Source organism: Erinaceus europaeus, chromosome 2 (genome assembly GCF_950295315.1).
Source record: "Erinaceus europaeus chromosome 2, mEriEur2.1, whole genome shotgun sequence".
Taxonomy (NCBI): Eukaryota; Metazoa; Chordata; class Mammalia; order Eulipotyphla; family Erinaceidae; genus Erinaceus; species Erinaceus europaeus.
The window spans coordinates 123,874,106-123,900,192 of NC_080163.1; the positions used below are offsets into that span (position 1 = coordinate 123,874,106).

General features: G+C 39.1%; 1 protein-coding gene across 3 annotated transcripts in view; it reads right to left on the minus strand.

Moving 5' to 3' along the window:
* Positions 1-26,087, minus strand: part of CDH13 (cadherin 13) — a 1,263,374-nt gene that overhangs the window by 1,200,431 nt on the left and 36,856 nt on the right. The window contains exon 1 of one of the 3 annotated variants that reach the window (XM_060185110.1): positions 18,681-18,889. The exons of 1 other annotated variant lie outside the window; for it this stretch is intronic. In XM_060185110.1, the coding sequence (XP_060041093.1) occupies positions 18,681-18,725 (45 nt within the window). In that variant the 5' untranslated portion in view covers positions 18,726-18,889. Of the gene's footprint in view, positions 1-18,680; positions 18,890-26,087 lie in introns of those variants that run through there. One more of the 3 variants, XM_007528362.2, reaches the window with a different exon arrangement.

Below are 26,087 nucleotides of genomic sequence, written 5' to 3' on the forward strand. Positions count from 1 at the left end.
TATATAGATATTTGATATTGACTGTTTATCTAAAGTGTAGTGTGCTAATATCTTCCCATTTGCTGAGTTTCCAGTTTATTCAGTTATTCTTAAAAGGCTCTAAAACTCCTCCTAATTTTGCTTTAATGAGCAGCCTCTGCTTATTATCGTTTTGGTCAAAAACTATGCAATTTGATATGCCTCATTTGTTACAAGTTGTGAAAGGTTAGTTTCCACATAACATCTACAGAATATCTTATACAGATCTATTTTCTCCCAAAGGATTGAGAGAGTTGACTGCTTCTCCTTGTGAGTAGTGCAATGTTGGAACTCCAGGTGTACTTTTTCAAGGCATATTCTTTACATGAATGGGCCTCAATTTCTTGATCTGTAGTTTTCTTTCTAGGAAATGACATTATTGTGATGATTAAGGAAAGTATTAAGAAACCTGGCCAGTTTGAACTGCCAGGTAGACCTGATACTGTTAAGCATGTTGTAAGTTTCATCCTATGAAACCTGTGAAACAGGGGTTCTTGTTAAGTTCCTTCTCAAGTTCACAGATGAGGAGACCAGGGCAAATTGTTACAGAATCTGCTCAGGGACACAAGGAAATGGCCAGGTAATCTGGTGTTCTTTCTTTCTCTGTTTCTCCTCTCCACCCCTCCCCTTTCTCTTTCTTCTTTTATATCATCTCTCCTTCCTACTACTGCATTTGTTCCTTAGGTTTGTGCCAGGTTTTTTTTTTAAAGTTTATATCTGCCATGATCTACTCAGTCATTTCATAGTTTCGTCCCACAATCCCTAGCTTCATAAAGCTTAAACTTTCTCTCATTTGACCTTCGAATATAACTTTCTCAAAGAAAATCTGTAACTGACCCTTTTTCTTACAGAATTTAATGCTTTCTTCCAGTCACCTTAATTCCTTATCTTCTAAGATATATGCTTTGTTTTTATTTTCATTTTATTTTTTATCTAAGATATTTATTTTATTTTATTACTAGAGCACTGCCCAGCTCTAGTTTATGGTGGTTATAGGGATTGAACCTGGGATTTGGAGCCTCAGGCATGATAAACTCTTTGCATAACCATTATGTTTTCTACCCCTACCCACCTTTTAATGTATCTTCAACACCCTTCTTGAAAGTTCCTCTTACCTTGGTTGGGGAGGTGCCCAGTGATAAAGCTTTGGACTCTCAGACATGAGGTCCCGAGTTTGATCCCTGGCAGCACATGTGTCATAATGATGTCTGGTTCTTTCTCTCTTCTCCTACTTCTCCTATCTTTCAAATAAATAAATAAATAAATAAATAAATAAATAAATAAATAAATAAATGTTCCTTTTACCTATTTTAACATTAGAATACTTTGGATTTCTTCTACTTTATGTGGTTGTTGACCAATTCATATACCCACTATCTATTCACTGGTCCATCTTGCATATAACAATGATCTAAGCTGCAATTTCCTTTTCTTTTTTCAGACAGAGAAGGAGAGAGGAAGGGGAAGGGAGGAAGAAGGATGGGGGAGGGGACAGATGAGGGAAAGAGAGAATAACAATAAAGTTTTCTTCAATACAGTAGAGGCTGGGCTTGAACCTGAGTCATGCACATGACAAAGCAGCACACTATTCAAGTGAGGTATCTCACCAGCCACTGAGCTCCATTTTTCTGTAAACTCTGACAAATTTTACTTCTCTGATCTTTTATCACCTTGCTTATAAAATAGAAATATTAAGAAGATAGATTATCAATTTAAATGAGTTGACAGATGCAAAGAAACCTGGTTCTAAGATATGTTCAACCTACGTTTGTTGTTTTGTTGATAATTTCCCCTAGTTAAAAAAACTGGGTTCTTTTATAATGGTTATTACTCTCCCCTACCATCCCATTCATCACCAAGCCTCCAAAATTGTGCCTTTCTTTACCATTCTTTCTATGACCCATGTTAGCAAGGAAACTGTACTTCTCACCTTGGATTATTCTGCAGTTAGTACATATTCCAAACTGCTCCAAGGTGACTTTTTCCAAAATATAATTTTCATTATGTAATTTCCTCCTTCACAACCTCCACTGGATCTCCACTATCTACATTTTTTGTGTGGCACTAGGGCATCCAGGCATGTGCAATTTCACCACTCCTAAAATTTTCATTCCTTTTTATTTCACAGAAAGAGTAGGGATGGAAGGGAAAGAAAGTCACTTCAGCAACCCATTTAGTGCTGGACTGGGAACCTGGACTATCCATGTACATGGTAAGGAAACAATCAAACAAGTGAACTATGTTTTTGACCCCTCCATGTGGAGCGTTTTGTTGTTGTTGTTGTTTCATTTTATTTTTTGTTTGTTTTTCATTGCCACTGGGGCTATCACTAGGGTTCAGGAACTCCACACTGCTTCCAGTAACCATTTTTCCCCTTTACCTTTTTTTTTTTTCATTATTTGATAGAACAGAGAAAAATTAAAAGAGAAGGGTGAGAGAAAGAGGAAGAAAGACAGAGAGACATCTGCAGCATTTGCTTCTCCACTTATGAAACATACCTTTGCAGGCGGGGATCAGCGTCCTGAAACCAGATCCTTGAACATAGTAACATGTACACTCAATAAGGTATACCACTGCCTGGACTCTTCCATCTAGATTCTTAAGATTTGTCTTCTTTAAATTTGTAAAGTTTATTATGACTTTTATTATAAATAAAATAATACATACCAATAAGATTTGTACCTCTCTTATCCTATGGTTTTGTCAATGTTTCCTTTTTATAAACATAACATTTTGAAAAAAAGAAACAGAAAAAGAAAAGTAAAAATAATGTGCTTTATAAGTAATGTAGGAATAAACAATGGCCCACCAAAAAATTGTAATATATAGAAAAAATGGTTCAGCAACCCATTAATTACATTATCAAAATCTAAATTTAAAATTTTCATAAATTTCCTTTAAAATTCTAGCTCCCTTACCTATACACAGAAGCATTTTTTCCTTAGCAGGAATACTAGTCTACACACATAATCTTCTGTTCAGTACTCATTTTTTACTTATATGATTTTCACATGTCATTTTTGTCTTCATAACTATTATCCTCAATGGCCATGTAATATCCCATTGGATTGCTCAACTAGCTTTCATTTGCTAGAAATTTAGCTTATTTATACAGCAACTTAGGAGAGCCCTGGCACATGTCAAATGCTCAATAAGTATTGGTGATTATAATTCGCAATTTTAGCTATCACATATAATGCAGAGAAAAATTTTTGTATATATTTCTCTGTATTAACAAGTTTTTTTAAACTTATGAGCTGTATATTATGGACCTAAGGGACATTAATGCTTTTATGTCTTTTTATTGTCACCAAAGCCAATGCTAATGGTCGCACTTCTACCCTCAAGCTCATATTCCTTCTGACCTTTTCTTCAGAGAGCTAAAACAACTTCAAAATGCAAATATCTAAACCTTTTTACTTAAGAGTTTTCTTTGAGACTACTGTTCATACCCAGAGATCCAGCCATTCTCAAAAATCAGTCCTGTTCAAGGTAGTCCCAAAACAAGATACACACAAAGACAAGCCCCCATTATCCCTTAAGTGGGATGATTCCGAAGAGTTCCACACAGGGTCCCAAAGGCCCATACAAGAATTAAGCCTGAGTTCCCACAGTAAAAAATGACTCAATAGCAAACCCTTTATGTGATGTCTCCCCATTTTGATTCTTTTCTCTACTAAAATTTTCCATGGATTATATTCTAGATGAACTAATTGAGCTTGCATCTGTCTCTCAGGATCTGTCTGCAGAGGAACTCAGAATTAGAAATTAATACTCAACACAACTCACTCAAAAGAAGATAGAGAAAGAACAATTTAAAAACTGCAATTAAATGATATAAATCATATCTTGCATATATTCTCTATTGTGCATTGTACGTTACTGTATGCATTATAAATCTGTATATATTTATTACAGTATAGTGCTGCACACACTAAACAATATACACTGTGATTTAATGGACAACTTAAGAGATTCAAGGCTAATGATGACACTGTGTTTGCCTTAAACCTTGACTTTACAATCCAACCACTGAGTAAAATGGTTTTCTATTGTGTGTCAACAACAAACCAAATCAAAATGATTATAGACAAATGAAATCAATCAAAAAGCATTAGATTGAGTTGGACTTTAGGTTGCAGTGGGTTCCAGTTGACCAGTATACATTTGAAAAGCATCATTATGCCCTCCACAAGTCTCTTTTTAAAGATAAACCTGATAAGTGTAATCATAAGGAATCTATGAGTGACACAATTGGATTGAGGAAACTGACCAAAATAGTCTCTCAGCTTACCAGTGTGTAAAACAGCAGATAGGAGAAGGCCTGTGCTCTGTGACCTTTACTGTCCTTGTTCCTATAGCTTTCATGACCTCCTGATAAACATCAAGTATTTACCTGTATTTTCATTATAAAAAAATTTACTTATTTATTTTTGGAGATAGAGGAGAAAAGAAGAAAGAAGGAAAGAAGGGAGGAAAGAAAGAAAGAAAGAAAGAAAGAAAGAAAGAAAGAAAGAAAGAGAAAGGGAAGGAAGGAAAGAAGGAAGGGAGGGAAAGAAGGAAGGAAGGAAGGAAGGAAGGAAGGAAGGAAGGAAGGAAGGAAGGAAAGAAGGGAGGAAGGAAGGAAGGAAGGAAGGAAGGAAGGAAGAAAAAGAGCGAGCACAGCTTCACTGTTAGAAGTGAGGATTCGAGGCTTGAACTCAGGTCCTTGTGCATTGTAACATGTACCCTCTACTGGGTGCACTACCACCTGGTCCCCTCTACTTATTCTTTCTTTATGGTCTTTCCTCTCAATTAGAAGTTCACCATGGAAGGAACTTTGTATATTCCCACTACTGAGAAGATTATGTCAAGTGCTTAATAGGCATGATAAGTAGCATTTGGTGATTAATGAACAAATGAGGGCAATTATTCAAACAATCTCCATACTTCTCTTATCTTCTGTCCTCAAAATTTATAATTCTTTTCTCTAACTTCAACTCCTAATTCTTTACATATAGCATGAATACACTCCACGACAAAAATGAGGCCCAGAGGTAGCATTCCAAGGCTTTGACATACTGGTACCATCTAGTGGGAAAGACAGTATCTGCAGGTAGGTGCTAAGTCAAATTTTGGAGGTTTTGTTTTTTCTGTCTTTTTTTTTTTCTTTTTTATTGGGGGTTAGTGAATCACAGGACAGCTGCTAACATGAATACATTCTCTCATCTCTCAGTGATAGGTGTCTGCAAAACACTGAAAGGTTTTTTTAAAGCAATATTTTATCATCAATTCTACTGAGAAGGTTTCCAGTAACTCATATGATAGGTTCTGGCATCACATGTATACTCATACTCTACATGTCCAGGACATACACTATCAATGCAAGCACTGCTTTGTGGTCTTCATCTTTCTGTTCAGGACTTTTTCCAAAACCTTAACTACTTCTCCAGAGCAGCAAAAACTCATTAAAGAAACACTGGTTATTAATAGTGCCAGGTCTTGACTTATAGAAAATGGGTATACTTAGATATGTGCTCCCACCCACTGTCTTGAAGAGAAATAATTTTGAAGTAACCCTTACACTACTTTCCAAGCAGCAATAATCAAAAAGATGACATACTTTATTTTTTTGCTTTCCCCCAATTGCTTTTCCTTTGTCCCTATTTCATGTTCCTCATTCCTTTACTTTTATGCCTAAAATCATCTCCCATGTAAGTCTGTGTCTCCACCACTGTTTGGGGAAACTCCATTCAAGATAGTGATTGTGAGAAAGTCATATATTTATTATAAAAGCCAGTTTACATTATATTTTAGAGATAGTCTGGGAATTCATAATTTACTAGTAGTATCTTATTTTGATCAAAGTTAATGCAAGATAATCCAGTGATACATAATCCCAGTCAAATATAGTATTCCCATGACAGTAAGAACTCAAAGAAAATGTTATGTATCTCTCCCTGATCTTTGTCTATTCCAGTTTGGCCAACTGGTGAAGTAACTAATAGTTTAGATTAGTAGTTGACAAGATATATAGCCTGACATCCAGATCAATTACTATCTGTTTTTATAAATATTGTTATATGCTTACAGATTATCTGCAGCTGTTTTTATGCTACTGATAGTATTGCAAAAAGAAAAAAAACATTAATAGTATTTACCCATCATCTAAATAATTAGCTGCCATACTTTTTGGTTTCCAAAATAAGAATTTTAACAAAAAAATGAGATAAAATTTTGCCAACATTTTATCATGAAGAAAAAAAAGGCCCACTTATTAATAAATTTCACATTATTATCAATAGGGTAATTATATCTAAAGAAGTAGAAAGATCATGGCACTAGAATAATACATTTTTAATCTCAAGAAAGTCTCATGATAATTATCCTTCTCAATTTTTTTTTTCATTTTTAATACCACTATCCAAAATAAACATATTCTTCTTGTTGTGACCCCAACAGGAGTTTGGGACTATTAACATACGAATGATGCTGTCAACCAGAGGAAGAGACACAGAAGGGAATGTATAAAAAACAAGGAACAGCAAGCTCTCTTGGTCAACTCGCCTTTACTGCAGCAGGCTCATGGTGGTTTGGACTCTGGACTTATCTCTACACATGGTGGTCTTGAGTGGCTTGGTTGCAGATTTTAGACTTTACCTACCTTCCTAACTAGACCTAATTCCTCACGATTACTGTGACTTTATAAATAAATCACTCTTTTGATTTAATTTTAAATGGAGCCATGTGTTTTTGCAATACTTCTTACTTTCTTTCCTTGTCCCGTATTAAAAAGTGTACTCAGGGGACAGATGGTAATGCACCGGGCAGCAGTGTACCAGGTTAAGCACAGATAGTACCAAGCACAAAGACCAGTGCAAGGACCCTGGTGCAAACCCCAGGGTCCCCACCTGCAAGGGGGGTGTCTCTTCCCAATCAGTAAAGCAGGTCTGTAGGTGCCTTTCTCTCTCCCTTTCTTAATTTTTTCTTTTTTTAGCTTTATTTTTTTTCCTTTTTTGCCCCTTTTTATTGTTGTTGTAGTTACTGTAATTGTTATTGATGTCATCGCTGTTAGATAGGACAGAGAGAAATGGAGAGAGGAGGGGAAGACAGGGGGAGAGAAAGACAGACACTTGCAGACCTGCTTCACTGACTGTGAAGCGACTCCCCTGCAGGTAGGGAGCCAGGGGCTCGAACCAGGATCCTTACTCAAGTCCTTGCACGATGTGTGCTTAACCTGCTGTACTACCACCAGACTCCCTCTCTCTCCCTTTCTATCTCCCCCTCCTCTCTCCATTTCTTTCTGTCCTATCCAATAAAGTGGAAAAAAATGGCTGTTAGGAGCAGTGAATTTGTAGTTTTGGCACTGAGCCCCAACAATAACCCTAGGAAAAAAAAATTGGGCTCTATAAGGGCAGGGAATCTTACCTTTCATGATATTTGCTGCTTACCTACTCTTGTGTATCACAACTGAGATATTATTTCAGAACAGTAAATATCTTAAGTAAATCACTTAATTAAATATGGAATGTATAGGTAGGGGTACACAGGCAAACATTTTGAGATAAACTGAAATTCAAGGCTACTATGTATGGTGGTAGGAAGAGGATGAAAGGGGGAGTGCGTGCACCCACCAGCATGGGGGCTCAAATGTCAGCACAAAATGGTGTCAGCCACATGGCAGATGTCTAGCAAATGTTTGTTGAATCAGAAACTGCTCTGACTAAAGGCATTTAAAATGAGTCAGAAGAGCCTGGGTCTGCACCAAATTGAGCTCACGTGTTACATTGTTCAAGGACCTGAGTTCAAGCTCTTGGTCTCCACTTATACAGGGAAAATAAACAGTGCTGTAGGTGCCTCTCTTTATATTTCCCTATATTTCTACCTCCCCCATTCCTTTAAATTTCTATCTCTATTAAATAAATAAAATACTAAAAACATTTACATTTTTTTAAAAAATAAAGTGAGTTAGATCTTTTGGTAAAATAGAACAAAACCTCAGGTTAGCTTCAGTCCAATTAAGACTCACCAAACACCAGTGCATCATAGTATACCTGTAGGTTGCATTTTTATTTTAAGATTGAAGAAAATGTTATCATACACTCTTGGGTAGGAATGCCAGCCTTAGGGCTCAGCACTGGACAAGAACTGCCAGAAAATTAACTTGCAAGTTGAAAACTGCAGAGAATTCACACCCAAGCTGAATCCTGTCTTTTGTGTTGCTGCTGGTTTTACTCTGATCATAGTTCTTACTGGGGAAAACATGCATTATGAGTGGGTTGTTTGTTGTTAGTCAAAAACAAGGACTCAGTGACAAAGAACACAAATGACTTTAAGCTAACTTAAATTTAAACAATATATCTGGCAACCCAGAGGGGAAACTGTGTGTTCCTAACATTCTGAAGATAAGGTATTCATATTGTAGTTGCTGTTGTTTCTGAGAGTGAGTCAATTTTTACACATTTATCAGAACATTACTGTCTGCTAACTATTGTTATCACACTTAAAAACATAAGCAACACCAAGGTTACATGCAACATGTTGAACTGAAGGCTTGATATCATTAACAAAATGATTTCTAAAATGTAGTAGATCATTATTTGTTTCATGTAAGACTTATTTCTAGCAATGATGATTGAATTCAAGATAAAATTAAAGGGCTTGGCAATGTTTCTCTCTAATACCTTCTGTATGAAAAGCCTTAAAGATTGGTTAACTATAGAGGCTACACATCAGTCTCTCTAATCAACATTTCCAGGCTCACATGGTACCAATCCCAAATGCACCCACAGACTGGATCTGTGAACACTAGTGTAAAGAAAACACTGGATGCCTCTCCTGAGGAGTACTACTGCAGCCATCAAATGGTCCTGCATGTACAATGTTGACTATTTGGATTCCTTTTTGTGAGGCAAGAAACTCCAGTTTACTGCCAATTGGATCTGTCAGAAGTCAAGCTTACATCCCTAGTCTTTGTTCTACCATCCTGAACATTGCTATAAAGTCCAGCCAAGTTCTCCCATAAATGCCATGGGATCCTCTGAGTAGAAAACATTCAGTTCTCTCCATCACAGTATCACTTCCTAGTCTGGGTTTTGCTACATAATCACAGGACTTGACTGACTTATTCCTTCAATTAGTACTCAGATGCAAGTAAGGTGATCTTTTCAAAATGGAAGTCTTACAGTGTCACATTATCCCCCCCACATCCTTATTTTAAGTCATTTACACTGTTCTGGAAGAGACACTAAATCCTTGCTAAAAAGGTCTCACTGATTCTCATAACTGCACCTCACTTCACTTTCTCTGGCCTGTGTGCTATTTCCTCTGATAAAAATATGAAACATTGTGGAATCATTTGAATTTGATAACGAAAACAGAATTGAAAGCCCCACATATGTCCAGGTGTGCCCCAATATACCCACTTTTAAGAGGCAACTGAAACAATACTAGCCTACCACAGATAGTCTAATAATGAAATCTGAAGAATCATTACTCAGCTACCTTTCCATCTGATTTGTGTAAAGTAGACCAAAGAGAACTCAACTAACTTCTATCCTAATGTGTACAGTAGGTTACCAATGTGAACTTTACAGACTTCTAGCTCTTATTTGCACAGCTAACCATAGTAAGATTTACCCTTGAAGTAGGGCACCAAAGCAAATTAAGTTAAAAAAAAATCTCTGGGTAAAGAGTTAAAGTAGATATTCAGCTTTTGGGGGGTGGGCGCCTTCCTTTGGTGGTGGGAATGGTGTTGATGCGCACTCCTATTAACTTGTGTTCTCTTAAATCACGATTTAATTAATATGAGAGGGGACAAATTGATTGAATGTCTCAAACTTTTTAATGCGCTGACCAAAGGCTGAGTATGTGTTCCTTCAATCTAAGCACTTAAGACTTCAAATTGGTAATCAGACTGAATTTTAACAGTAGACACAAATTGTTAATATGTTACTAATAGTGATTTGTTCTTTGAAATGTTGACCCTCCTAAAAGCTTAGACCAGGTAGAACAGAAGCAACTGGTGGTGTTACTTTATAAGATACAGCCATATATAAATAACATCAAAGGACATACATTATGGTGAGGTCTGTTATGATACAGCAAATCCTAACAATGGGATTTTTCAAAGTTAACCCAATTGCCAAATAATTTGATTATAACTATCTATTGCCTTCTTTAACCCTAAGACAGCAGGAACCTCCCACTTTCTCTATAATGCCCACATTTCCCCAGTCCTGGAACCTCTAGGGTGGGAATCACTTTATCTCAATTCATACCAAATGAAACTGCATCTGCTGATCCCAGCCTAAACAATGCAACATGTATCACCTCGGCATGCTTCACCTCAGACATGTGTCAGGCATGGAATGTCAGCCTCAACTCAGGTGAGACCTTTGCTTTCTCTTAGGACTCCTTAATACCATTTTGGGTGGATCACTTCTGAACAAAGTCCCAAAACCTAGATATACACCAAGTCCCATGAAATAGGGCATACATACACATGTATCCATAAATTAGGGCAAAATATATATCTTTAAGCAAAAGTTCACAATAGTTTGCAGTGAGTCAATAAATGAAGCAAGCAAGTATAAAGACCTAAAAAGACGTCATAAAGTACCTAATAAAATAGTTTCTACATAGACATACCCTCCTCATCTACTTCCCTCAGTCACTCCAAAGCTAACCTTATCAAAGTAAGGACTACAAAAGCTGAATAAGGGCAAGAGACTGGCATATTTTAATGATGACTCTTTAGTCACTACCAGGCCACCGCATCATCTGGGGCCCTAATCAGGGAGTCCTGAGATTCTTACATAGACAGGATGGGCCTAGATCTCGAATAGATCCCTCTTGCCATTGTCACTGGTCACCTCCATCAGGAACAACATAATGGACCCCATTGTGGGCCCCGTAGGGCCCTGCCATTAATGTGTATCCCAATAGAGAATGTTCCATCCTCTGAAGGGAGGCTGGATAATGTATTCTATCTACCACCTGAGGAAGATGGGTCCAGAAATTGGGGCAACCTGGAATGTTCTTATTCATGACCATAGAATATGAGCTCAGACCTACAGGGATGTAGAGGTTACATAGGCTCCTATGCTGAATATGGGCCCCAGATCAAATCGATGGGATTTACAGTCAACAATATTTATACACTTTTCCCATAGTTGGGAGCTACTCTCTTCCCTGATCCAGCTTTCTAGCCCTTTTTCCAGCCATGACATCCTTTCCCTAGACAATAACTTGTTTTCACCTGCATATTAGATGTCAGGCTCTGGCAAAAACTAGTTAAGTCATGGGCCCTTGGGATATACCTAAAATAGACCTACTAACTAACTATTTCCAAAATGGAGAGATATTGGGCTAAAGGCCACATAAGGTAGGAATGGAGGCTGTCACATTCCTCCGAAGGTCCCTAGAATTCTCCAGGCTGAACTCATTTCCGGGCCCTGCCTAGGCTTGAGAAATGCTGTCAGCTGAGCAGCTGCTTCCCTCCACCCCAGCCTGGCTAGAGCTCAGCTTAGAGACACAGGGGCTTTGTGTTTCTATAGCAGACTGGATGAACTCTAGTTTGCTGAGGCTTCTGAAACTAGACACGACATGTCAAAACGTGCCTATTGCTAATGCTAATTTTCAGAAATTTGTCTTCTTTTGGCAACTGCCAGAGGAAAACAATCACTTTTTTTTTTAATGTGTGTGTAGTTATATTTACTCTGATCTTTGGGGCCTGTAGCTATGAAAATAAGAAGTCATCTGAGCCCTACCTGCTAATATGGGAGAAGCAGACAGATTACGTTAGTCCAGTATTGCAGAGTCAGACAGCATTGCTTACAGAATTGGAACTGTGTGTTGACTATGATGTATGTAAAGTGTTAAAAAACAGTCACAAAAAAATAGCACAAAATCTCCACTTGGTGCTAAAGGTGACAGTGTCCTATGCATAATAGTATTCAAGGCAAGAAAGCTATGAACCTGACACTCCACTGAAGTTATGGGGCAATTTCATGCTCTGAGTACTAGCTCTAGTTAATGCTCTGAGTACTAGCACTAAGTGTCCCTGCAGGACAAGGTACAATAAATTATAGTAAGACTTTAATGATTGTTGTATTGTGAGTGAGCAACACTATTTACTAGAAAGACAATTACCATAGTGTCACTGTATTCCAGGAAAGCAGTGTTCTTGATATACTATTATATATAGTGCACTGGGCCAACATGCTATCCAGTGGTCCCAAAGACCCTTAGCTGAATGTGAAATGATGCTTTGGGTGCTAACACCTATACTGACTCAGTATGTCAATTCTTTGAATTTAACAAGCTTGTAGATGTTACAATATCCTGTGATACTAACATTAATAACATTCTCAGGGAGAGTATGTGGTCCCCTTGGCCATTTCATTCCAAACTGTACATTCATATAGTTCAGTCAGAATAATAAAAAAAGAACCAATCACTTGCTTTTCAACTAGTCTACCACTGAAAGTTTAACCACATTAAGTTAAATAAGAAGTGAAAGTTGTGAAAGCAGAAAATTCCAAATGCAAATGACTGAAGGTGGAAATGCCATTGGTAGGCAGTGGTGGAGACAGGGGCAAACAACAAAGGCATATCAACAAAGACTCAGCCCTCCTGAAGTGAAGTATGAGTATATGGGAATGCAGCTCTGGGTTCTCCAATCTTCTGACTTTTTATTTATTTATTTTTTATTATCTTTATTTATTTATTGGATAGAGACAGTCAGAAATCAAGAGGGAAGGGAGGGATAGAGAGGGTGAGAGACAGAGAGACACGTGCAGCCCTGCTTCACCACTTGTGAAGCTTTCCCCCTGCAGGTGGGGACCCGGGGCTTGAACCTGGGTCCTTGTGAATTGTAACATGTGCACACAACCAGGTGTGCCACCACCTGGCCCCTTCTTCTGACTTTTTAATAGCCAAGCAATTTGGGTTTTGTAAACAAGTAGTTCCCACTTTTCAGAATATTTGGGCTAAGGGCTGGGGAGATATAATGGTTATGCAAAATAGTTTCATGCCTGAGGCTCCAAGGTCACAGATTCAATCTCAAGCACCACCATAAGCCAGAGCTGAGAGATACTCTGGTAAATCAATCTCCCCCCATATCAAAATAAATAAAATTTGGGGGCTTGGTGGTGGCGCATCTGATTGAGTGCACATGTTATAACGCACAAGGACCCAGGTTTGAGCTCCCAGTCTCCACCTGCAGGGGGAAGGCTTTGAGAGTGGTAAAACAGAGTGTTTCTCTGTCTCTCTCCCTCTCTGTCACCTCTTTCCATCTTGATTTCTGGCTGTCTTTCCAATAAATAAATGAATACAATACAAAATAGATATATAAAATAAATAAAATATTTGGGCTGAACAAAGCATACCCATGGGCTACATTTCACCTGTGATTGATACATCTACATCTCTGTCCAGAAACTAAAGTTGCAGGGAGGGGTACAGATGTCATGAGTTTGAATTTGCTAAGCCAAAAGCTGAGCCACTCATCTCCTTTTGCGTTTCAATTTGGAAATGTAACTTCTCCTCTCTTATCCACTCTTAGCTGCTTCTCTACATTATAGAAACTTTCCATCCTCACTCTAGAATATAACCCAGTGGCTGGTGAAGATGTATGACCCAGGCAGACATTGTGCAATCTAACCAGGTAAGGAAATCAAGTCTGGGATCCACAGGTGACTTCACAGGAAATGGGCTGTGGGGAATTGTACTGGCATCATACTTCAGGATAGTTAGACTTTCCCAGGCATTTGGGCATTTTGCCTACAGCTAAGTGGAAACACTGTCAAAACCACTGGACAGTCACTTGATTTGACTCCTACCTGTTTATTGCAACTGGGAGACAAACATCTCCCTATACTTTCCAACTGGTGTTGGATGATGAGTGTAGCTAGTTTATGATTCACTCTTATAGGGAGTTACATAAGGGAGAAGACTATCTCATTTAACAGGCACAACTGTGCCTGCTTCTTAGCTGCATAAAGAGTAAAATCAAGTCCAGCTGAAGTTAAATGCCAGGAAATTTCAGAACTTCCTCACATTCCATATTGCATTGTCTACAAAGAGCTTTGAAATGCTATTAGGTCTCTGCTCTAATACTCAGAGGGAATGGATATACGTAGATTAAGAACAAAAGAATAAGGGGACTAGGCAATAGCACACCCAGTGGAGCATTATCCTGAGCAGAATCCTAGTGTCAAGTTCCTGGTCCCTGCTGTGGGGGAAAGGGAGGGGGCTTCACAAGTAGTGGAGCAGTGCTGCAGATTTCTCTCTCTCTCTTTCTCTCCCCTCTATCCTCTTCTCTCTCCATCTCTACTTTTTGTCTCTACCACATAATAAAGGGAAACAAATGGTCACCTGGAGTGATGAATTTATTGTGCAGGCACCAGGCCCTGGAGATAACCCTTGTAGGAAAAAAAAATAAAGTAGAACAGAAGCAACTACAATAGGGAGAAAGGAAGAAAGAAGGCAAGATAAAATTAGTGAAAATGACAGGATAGATAATTTTAGGGAGCATATAGCAAATATGCTGAGAATTAGTTTGATTTTGATGAAACTGTCACATTTAAAGTTCTTTAAAGTTTGAGCTATAAATTTTGTAATGCTGTGGATGGAGCCCTCTTCTGGAGAAATTTTTCAGCAGGCATTAAAACAAAACCAAAGTTTATGCTTACAGAGACAGACACACAGAGAAAAAACAAAATATTATTGTCTATAATTATATTGCTGTCATTCAGATATAAATTAAATCAATTAATCATTTCCCTTTTTTTCCTACCAGATAGAAAAAATAAACTCCAAAGGCAGTTGTCTTTTCGTGAGACTGAAAGAAAGGAGAATTTTCTCAGGAGCCTAACTACACATTTATCTAAACAGTGAACTCTAGACTAAGACTTAACACAAATCTCCAAGTTCTGGTAATCTTAGGTTATGCAGTAATTGTGTGCACTGGTTTACAGGACAGTTTCAGTATAATCACATAGAGTATAATTCTAGAAGGAAACAGATCATACTTAATGGAAAAGTCAAGGGCTAAAAATGGAAAAGGGAGAAGGGAGGGAATAGAAGCAGGAAAGATTAGCTAAGATGACTGTTGGGGCTTTTAATATAGACTGCGGCATTACATAAATTCCAGATCACATATTCAGCTTTGCAATTTATTGAATCTTGGGACTCACTAGAAAAATGTTCATACATGTGAGCACTGTCACTTCAACTTCTTTCATCACTTATATCTTTCCCTCAGAGATTTTTAAATCTTAGTCTGACACATGTTGAGCCCATTTCAAGTTGGGGGGATGCACTCTGCTACTCCCATAGTCTTTTTCTCCTCTCCAAAAAGGTTCTGCAAATATACAGTGTCCTTAAAATATATCATACAAAGCTGAAAGAACATCTGAAGGCACTGTTTCTCATTGGAAATATTTAAACCCAGGATTCTGACTCCAAGAAATAACTCCTTACTTTAAATAAAAGCTCTCAGTATTCCATAAAAAATATTTTAGTCACTCCTAAGTGACTAAGTTTCCAAACCTAAACCACTCCCCAAAACCTAATTCTTGACAGATTAATCACTCATTGTTAGAACTCTGAGCTCTTTGTAAGCAATATCCAAACAGGAGGGAAATAATATTTATGGTGGAATGTCTTGCTCATGTTTTTCTTAATTTGTTTCACATTCATTACATATCATAGCCAAATTCCAAAGGCTACTTTTAGGAAGGCGTTTCTCAAAACCCCCCAGGGGAGAAGAGAGGTCCCTGTTCCTCCATTTTGCCAATTTCCAGCCATTGTTGCTTATAATTCCTCTTTCCCTTACCAAAGTACTTTCCCCTGCCAAACAGCAAGCGAGCCAATAAACTTACAGAGAGTGATGACTTTCAAAGCTGGTCCCAGCATATTACAATTGCGTTGGAAAAATACACACATGCTTGCCTGAACTGGTACCACTAGGACTAAGTGACTAATTTTGCTTTATTACATTGTTTTTCCCTTCTGTTTCACTCTGCCTCAGGAAAGTTTTGTTTTGCTTTGCTTATTAGCACAAAGACTCCAAGAATTTCCCCCACTTTCTCTATGACATACAGAGCTCTGTACTTGAACCTCTTGCTGGTTAACGAAACTGTGTCAAAAGGATTTCTCTGCAAGGTGCTATTCCTACCAGGACATTAATTACTGTCATAATGTGGATATTTGAACTGGATATTTGAGCTGGTTATGTGTAGCAATATAACAGAGAAATAAACATCTCTGGACAGCAATTCAACAACAGTAAAACCTTTGCTTCCCCATTCTATTCTAAAGAAACTGATTGAACAGAGAATTTAAAACATACCTGCTCCAGCAGGACCACTGGTGAGAAGAAACCCTAGTTGACTATGAGAAACTGCTAGTGCAAAGGGTTGGTAGGTCCTGCTATGTAGTCAGTTGGTCTTACTCTAAGGGAAGTATATCAATGGGAAAACCTGGAATTCCAACTGAGATCAAAATATACTATGAGAGAAAAGGACTGTGAAGTCCTGGATAAGTAGTGGTAAGTGTTCCCACATACTGACATCTCCTAGTGTTCTGGGATGTTAAATGCTATTACCGAGGATATCCTGGTAATTCAGTCTAACCCACCTAGCATTATAGGAAGGTGATAAAAATTATTTTACACATAAGAAACTGGAAGGTATGAAAGCTTAATTAATTTTCTGGGGTATGTGGCTGGGGGATACCATTAATTAGCATGTAACATATGGCACAAGGTCTGTCTGAAAAACAGGCATCTCTGAAACACCCTGTTATATATATGCATATATATAGATATATATTTAAAGGCATGCACACACACATACACACATGTACATAAACAGCCTCTGGGATAAGGTTTGGAAGGGCTAGAACACTAGCTAATAGGTAGACAGAGGATATGTTGCAGGACTTAAGGCTACAGGGACTCCAAGGGGATCATTCTGTAAAGCCCTATGAGAAGAGTCAGTTATAACTAGACAAACGGAATGGGGGTTGTGTATCCTGGGAAGAGGGAAGGCATGGGGGATAAGGGGGGGGGGTTAGTTCAGCAGTCTGGAACATTTTTTCTGTCCCAAGGCATTAGTTTTCCCACTCTGAGTCATCTCAGTGGTCACTGGGTTATTGGGACACTGGCCCATTTTCAAAGACTAACACCAATATTGATCCAGTAGTGGCCTCTCCTAAGAAGGCTGCACTCTGCCTGTGTGTGCCAGCCTGCTCCTCTGTCTAGATAGTTACAGCAGTCTTCCTTCACTCACAAGCTCACACAAATGCCTCTTCTCCTGGCACTCAAGAGACCTGATCAGGAACTCAGCACACATTCTAGCTCCCCAAGGCACTTTTAGCTCCTCCTCCAACCCACACCCCATGTCTGGCCTGCCTGGATTTTATCCACCCACTTGTAGCCTCCCAGCTCATATCTGTGTTATTTTGGGGGGTATCAGAAGGCCTGGGTGGGGGTAGGAGAGGAGGCACTGGGGGCAGGGGTGGGAGTAGGGTAGTGTGGACCAAAGTATTCTCAGAAGGAACAGACCCCTGATCTGGGCTGGGTGTGCCCCTGAATCTACAGCACCTCTGGCTTGGCCACTCTCTGAGAGTACTGCTTTCTGCTCACAAACTTCCTGATACCTCAGAGTTACAAAGGATGATTCTAAAAGACCGCATCTCTATTACTGCTCTCCCGGGTCGCCAGGCCTTCACTGGCACAGCAGCACCTTGAGGGTTAACCGGCAGCTGCAGTCTGATGGGCAAGGCTTGAACTTTTCTCTGCGCTCTGTTCCCGCCCGGGAAGGCAGCAGAGGCTACAGTCAGAGAGATCTGGGCTAGAGTTCCAGCTGGTTGGACAAAGGGGGCGAGGGAGGGGGGAGCTGAGGAAAGGGGAGGGGGCTGGGGCCTGTGCTCTAGCAGGGGATGTGCTCCGTCCTTCCTGGCTGTGGGTCGCTCAGGGAAAAGAACCTCAAGCAGGCGCGACCTAAGTCAGCGCCTTTGAGCGACAGCTGCTGGGCTGTGGGGCTGCAGTACTTGGCTGGCCCCTGACACCTTCCTGAGCTCCGCTGAACTGGGCGAGTGGGGAAAAAGCCCTTGGAAGTCAGAGATGCCAGATCAGCCTTTCCAGTCCTGCAACCTGCAGTTAAGACCCAAGCTGTGCTTCCCCTGATGGGTGCTGAGCTGGGGAAAACCCAATCGCCTCCAACAGAGTCTCCAATACACTAGCCTCCAGAGAAGGCAAGTCTAAGTTATCCCACTTGGTGTAGGCGAGAATGTCGCCCCTTGTAAAAAATACAAGGACTCTGGAGCTCTCTCCTCCGTTTTACCCGAACACACACACACACACACACACACACACACACACACACACACACACACACACACACACACACACACCATCACCACCACCACCACCACCACCACAACTACCATCTATGACTACCACACAGAGCCAAGCCTGAGTGGGGAGTTAGGGACCTCCCTAGGATCTCCGGAATAAGAAAAGACCTTTCTTCTCAGCCACAGGGCTCTCTCCACTGCCCCATTGCCGCGCCGGGAGTCACCAGAACCCAGAAATCCTCCGCCAGCCACACAAGCCAAACCAAATGCAGAAAAGAGGTTGGGGGGGGGGGTGCCCAGCAGCCCCGCTACCCTACCTGGGACAGGAGAACGCACAGGAGGAACAGAGTTCTCAGATGCATTTTGCCAGACTAGAAGCGCCCGGCGGCGTTTTCATTCATGCACGCGGCTGCACTGAGCATATTTTCCGTGGGAGCCAGGCTTTGAGGAGAGGCTCTGCCTAGCCAGCCAGCCAACTTCCCAAATAGATCAGCGGCAGCATCACGAAAGCATTGGGTAGAGGCTGATGACCAGGACCAATGGCTTTACAAGACAGATTCCTTCATAAAGCTGCCTCGTTTTGCATGGCAGATACAGGGGGCTAGCACCTCATGCAGAGTAAACCCCTCTGAGAAGGCAGCTCTTTTTTTTTTATTTCGAGTGTTGAGGGGCACATGCTCACAAATCACACTGGGCAATGGCAGTCGATTCCACCCCCTTTCCAAAGAATGGAATTGTGCCAGGGATTGGTGTCCACTTTCATCCCCTTACAAAAAGATTCTCTATATTAAAATGTTAATAAGATCTACTGTATTTCCAATAAATCAAATGAAACATCACAGCAGTCCCAGCACTTTCTAAGCTTGGAAAGATATGGCAATAGATTTTTCTCCTTATCTCTCTCTCTCTCTCTCTCTCTCTCTCTCTCTCTCTCTTTCTTTCTCTCTCTCCAATGTGGTCCGACTCATGATAGTGTTTGGTGTTTCCCTGCCATCTCACAAATCACAGAGATGACAGATCAATTCTAGCTAGCAGAAAAAAAAATCCATCAAGGAGCAATAGATTTCATTACTGCTCAGGTGAAAATATGACTGGTTGCCTACTGGCACCAAAGTCGGGACTATGATTTGAGGAAACTTTTTTCCCCCAGTATGGATATAAGCTTTTAGAATTTCCTAACTATTCCCAAAGACTCAGAATAGTAGTTGTCACTGTCCAAGAGTTTTTTTAAGTGGGCTGGTAAGGACATGCAAGTCAGAGGAATATCTTGGTTTATTCTGGGAGTAAACAGTGAAATCTTTCCTTTTGTGATTTCCATGAAGTCTCCTTTCACAAAAAATAAAGGAAGATTTAAGGTGTATTATAATAAGTGGCATTTGTGCAACCAATGTAAAAGAACCTGGACCATGAGAAAATGTGTAGAATATTGACATACTAAACACAAAGTCTAACATACTTTGGTCTGATTTGAATTTGAGCTTCCTGGTGACCAAAGCAATAAGAGAAACATGTAAATCGTACTGTTATTATGGAAACATGTATACAAAGATCAGTTAGTCTGACATAATTCCCCCGGCACTAAATACTGGAATAATTGTGACGACTAAAATACTGGGACACTGAGCAATGGAACATGCAGAGATCTAGTAGTTTGGGCCTCATTCCCAGTCTCTGGCACTTTCGGAAAGGGCCTGAAATGTGAAGATGGGCATAGTGTGGCATAAGTTAGCCAGAAACTACTAATTTATTCAGAAAGTAGCAAAGTATTGCCTATGCTAACCTCCCAGCTCTTCAGCTGTCTAATAAATTATTCAAGTTTTCTGTGCCTCTATTATTCACTGATTTGATAACATAGTTTGTAATGAACTTGTAAAGTTGGATGAGGACTAAGTGATAAAAAAAACCACTCAGCAAATGTAAACGGACATACTTTCAAACATTTCTTTTATGTCATCTATGTGGTCACAGGGTCATTGGTAAAGATTCAGTATCATCAGACTTTATTATTTAAGCCAGTAATAACCCAATAGATGGCAATGTTAGCCAAACAACATCCGAAAAAAATCCCAGTAAAGGTGGATGTTGCTACTTCTTGCAGTCTTTTCAGCTTTCCACTTATCTCTTACATAGATAGATATCCATCCTGGGCCTCTGAGAAGTACAGTCAGAGTCCTTAACAAATAATGTGACTTGTCAGTCCCAACCTGGAATTTGTAAGTGTGGAGCTGTATACTTATGTTACCCACCAATAAAGGGAAAACAGGAAACTTTACAATAAGATGAACTTTAAATCAAGGTATCCTGAATTGTTCTAATTTTCTTCCATTTTAGGGAAAGAATAATCTTGACAATCTGGGGTCAAATTAATTGAGCCTATGTATTGTGCAGACACAAAGGCAAATTCCAGAGTAGAGGGCAGCTCTGGAGATCTTAAACCACAATTAGGAGAAGAGATGGCAAAAGTTGATATTCTAGTTACATTTCCACAAGCAGCTATTATGTCATGGAGGCACTTTTAAGGGCTAGTCATGTCCCAGTTTGCACTTGTCTAAAGAATGATACAGTACTATTGGTCTGCCAGTTCTTATTATCAACTTTACTAGCACCTACCAGATCAGTCTAGTTTTTCCCCTTCTTGGCAGATGGCCTGAGTGTAATCTCTTCATCACTCTAAAGGGGGGTCTTTTAGTATATGGAGTTATTAATAAAAAATAATAAATACTAAAACTCAAAACCATTCCAACCTATCCACCTCACCACCTCCCACTCTGGCTTTGACCAATTCCCAGGAGTTGTAGGCCAATTTACATCTGTATTCATACACATTTCAGAGCTGAAAGAGCCACCCAGAAGTAACCTGCTACCCCCTGGAATGTCAGGGGCTAAAAGCTATTTCCTCTTATTAACTGACATAGATTAGTATGCTTTCTGGGCATGTAGATGTGGTCATGCTCATGTAATAATTCTGTCATATGTGTACAAAAACATGGAAATGAATGTATGGAAAGGACTCAACTAATATATAAATCAGCAGACCTAATTTATCCAAATTCATCATTCTCTGAACGTGCTGCTGTTCTGGAGCTTTTGAATATAATAGTAATAAACGAGAAATATGCCCTTATGTGACACAAAAATTTTCATATATACCAGAAGTTCTTGGTAACTGAGAAGTGCTTGGATAAAGGGAGGTAGGTCAATACACAGAACATTATTACAGTCCATAATGTTGTATCTATATACTTCCCAATAAAAGAGTCTTCTCAGAATGACCTATGATAGAGAAGTAAATGCAAGAATGGAAGATGGAGGCCAAAGAATGAAAATATAGAGATCATAAGTTAGATCTGCGGACATATAGAGTGGAACACTGAATCAACCATGACCTATAACAGACAAAACTGAAAAGTCATTTCCCTAAATAAAGCCAATGTTTCTGTGAAGTTGCACAGAAGGAGTTACAAAGAGACGAGCAACTACCATCAACCTTTGTGGAAAAAGACCTTTCAGGACAATTAACATTAGTGGTTATTATTTGAATATCAACTGATTAAAATTCTTTGAAGCCTCTCTTTTGGTGTTTGGTTTTAGAACCACTTTTCTAGCTGCTTGGAACTCTTATCCAAGATTGCCTTGGTCGTAAGATTCAAAGACTGTACAAATGAACTTGGCAACATTTTTTTTTCTTATATCTGAAAAATTTGGATTTTCCCAATGAAAACAACTGAGATAGTAACAATACACCACAACATGATATCCATTCTTACAAATGAGGCATCCTGATCACTCTTGAACCATGAATCTGACTTATGTTTCTTCATAGCATTTGATTTTATTTGAATTTATATTTTTAGTGGTTACTGCATTATGATCTCAACTCTTGCCTCAAAATCTTCTACACCTCTACATGTTGATTTTGGTCAGATGAACTTGATGTGGTTAAAGAAATGAGTTAGAAGTAATAAAGTGCAAGTTATAAGCCCAAGCCCCAAGAGGTCCTATACAGTTTATCTTGCTCTCACTAAGACCTATAGATCATTATCTTCAAAGGAGTTTTTGGGGAGTCGGGCGGTAGTGCAGCGGATTAAGCGCAGGTGGTGCAAAGCACAAGAACTGGCATAAGTATCCCAGTTCAAGCCCCCAGCTCCCCACCTGCAGGGGAGTTGCTTCACAAGAGGTGAAACAGGTCTGCAGGTGTCTGTCTTTCTCTCCTTCTCTCTCTGTCTTCCCCTCCTCTCTCCATTTCTCTCTGTCCTATCCAACAATGATGACAACAATAATAACTACAACAATAAAATGAGGGCAGCAAAAGGGAATAAATAAATAAATAAATAAATAAATTTTTAAAAGGAGTATTTGTAGGATAACTCCATGGTGTTATGAAGAGAGACGCTGAAGCAGGCATAGCAGAATCCTGCCTAGATAAGTTGACCCATGGATATATGACTTAAAAATAAATAATTGGGGACTGGAGCATGACACACCTAGTTAAGCACATACGTATGACCAAGGACCTGATTTAAGCTCCCATATCCCACCTGCAAGTGGGGGGGGGGGGATGTTTTGCAAGTGGTGAAGTAGGTTTGTAGGTGTCTATCTTTCTTTCTCCCTCAATATCTCCCTCTCCCCACTTTATATCCCCTTGTGCTGTCAAAATAAAAATAAATAAATAAAATTAAAAAATCAAGAAATGGCCATCAGAAAGGAAGATCCATAGTGCAGGCACAAGCCCCAGCAATAACCCTGATGGCAGTTAAATAAATAAATATTTTATCTAAATTAATTTAAATAGTTATGCAGTAATTGCCCAAAACTTTATCCATTTGATGTCAATCTACTTTTGTGGAATATAAGCCCTATATACAGCTTTTGCTATTATGAACTCATTTTCTAGAACAATGTCTGGAATATTTACTAATAGGTGGGTAATTGATGTTTGTAGAAAGAATGCATTAAATGGCTTCTATAATAGAAAATGTGTGATACTGATAGGAATTTCCCCCACATGTGTGGTGAAATCTTCCAAAAGATTTCTTGATGGGTAGAGACTGTTCCATTCTCTGAAGGAAGGTTGGATAACATACTCTACCTACCACCTGAGGAAGATGGGTCCTAAAACTAGTGAAGCTTGGAACATTCCTACTCATGACCACAGAATACGAGCTTGAATTTACAGGGATGCAGAGGTTACATAGGCTCCTATGCTGAATATGGACCCCAGATCAAATCAGTGGGGTTCACAGTCAACATTTATATACTTTTTCCATATTTGGGAGCTAGTCTCTTCCCTGATCCAGCTTTCTAGCCCCTTTTCCATCCGTGACATCATCTCCCCAGACGATAACTTAGGTCCACCTGCATATCAAATATCAGGCTCAGGCAAAAACTAGTTAAGTCATGGGCCCCTTGGAATATACCTAAAATAGACCCATTAACTATTTCCAAAACAAAGACTCCAAATCTTCATCTGCAATACTCTTGCCTTTAGGTTAATTATTAGTCAACAATTTGTTTGGCTTTATATGTTAACTCTTTTTCAGCCACCAGGTTCCAGATGCTACTAATACCAACTGGACTTCCCTGAGCAGATGACTCCACCAATGTGTCCTGGAGCCCAGCTTCCCCAGAGCTTTGCCCCACTAAGAAAAGAGAGAGAGAGGCTGGGAGTATGGATCTACCTTACACGCCCATGTTCAGTGGGGGAGCAATGACAAAAGCCAGACCTTCCACTTTCTGCACCCCATAATGACCCTGGGTCCATATTCCTAGCAGGTTAAAGAATAGGAAAGTTATCAGGTAAGGGAATGGGATATGGAGTTCTGGTGGTGGGAACTGTGTGGATTTTTACCCCTATAGTCCTATAGTCTTGTCAATGTTTCTATTTTATAAATAAAAGTGATAAAAATTAAAAAATGAAAAAAAAGATTTCTTGATGGTATCAACTCTTTCCTCCTACATAGGAAGCAACCTACAACCTTGATAGCTCTCCACTCTCACATCCCCATCTAACTCAAATGACAACAAAGTAAGGTCTTTCTTAGGTTAGTCTAAACCAGGTTTAGATATAGTAAGTAAGAAGATGGCATCAGTATGTGGATGCTTGGAGAACTTTTTTTTTTTTTCTACCGGGTTATCACTGGAATTCAGTATCTACACAGTATCACTGCCAGTGGATTTTTTTTATTTCTTCTTCTTTTTACGAAATAGGATGGAAGAAATTGAGAGGAGAGAGGAAGATAGGGGAAAGAAAGATAAACACCACTGCTTCACTACTTATGAAGTTTTCCCTTGCAAATAGGGAGTGAGTGGGGGGCTTGAAGCCTAGGCTTTGTGTATGGCAAAGTGTGCTCTCAACTGACACATGATAAAATGTACCTACTTGGAGATATTTTGTGGTAGACTCTTGGGGCATAGGATTCTTCTTAATTTCATCAGTGTATAAAGAGTCCAGACAGAATAAGACAGAAAATACAACAATGCCTGTTGTATTAATACAGTGTCCTCTATGAGTATACTTAATATAATTATGACTTCCACATTAGAACAGAAATAAAACTAGAACTGACTTTGAGGCTATTTCAGTTCAATAGGCCTATGTTCAGGACTTCACTCCCTCATTAGTTGCAACTGGAATTATGAATCCAATTTTATCTTTTGAACCAGATGTAGTTAAAACTCTTCTTTAGGCATCTCTCTTACCTAAAATTAGTGACTTGGGGCCATTTCTACAGATACAATCATCTTTGATTCAATATGATCCAGAAGTGGTTTTCCTAGTATGTCCTCAAGACCAGCAACATCATATTGCCTGGGAAATTTTTAAATAAAATTATCAGGTCTTATACTAGACCTATAGATTCAGAAACTCAATGGTGAGGCCCAGAAATAAGTGTTTTACAATCTCTTCATATGCATAGCTTGAACAACTACTATAGAAAATTCTCCAGTACTTATAGATGCATGCACTTATTCACACAAGATATATCTATTAAATGTCTATTGCAAAGTATTTACAAAGTTAGATGATGAGAAGATAAATGAGAAGGAATGGCTTGTTTGCTTCAGAAACATGACTCATATAATATATCATCTTATTACAATGTGCCTTAGGAATTGCTGAGAGAGTCAAAGTAGCCAGAGCTATAGAGATCAGTATGCGATTCTGGTGTCAATACCCACCAACTGCTTCTAATTGATAGTATTTGTACTTTATGCATCTCTTGATGAGAAACTAGATAATTAAAGCATACAATTCAATATTTTTACTAGAGGCAATTTGTAGCCTATTCTTCATAATCTCATCTAGGTAAATTATAAATGTAAGTGCCTGCCTGTGAGTGGAGGACTATTTGTAATTGTCAAATAATTCTTAGCATACATTAAATTAGATCTCTTACTGTTTTTCTATATACTTCTATGACCCTACTTCTCAGCTATCTATGGGTTCAATGAGGGAAGCACTGAGTCAGAGCAAAGGGGAAATGTGGACAAGGGAAACTGGCTAGACTAAAAATCCAGATCAGGATCAACTTAAATGTCAGATTTTAGAGGCTGAGTTTTACCTTACTAGAAAAAGACACTAATTAAAACTCTTAAATAGATAAGACTGAATATCTAATGTACACATTAGGAATATCAGTCTTCATTACAGAATGAATTGTACCAAGTATTATTATGAGGAGAGACTTCTCAATGGACTGTTGAACATGCTATATAGAAGGTAA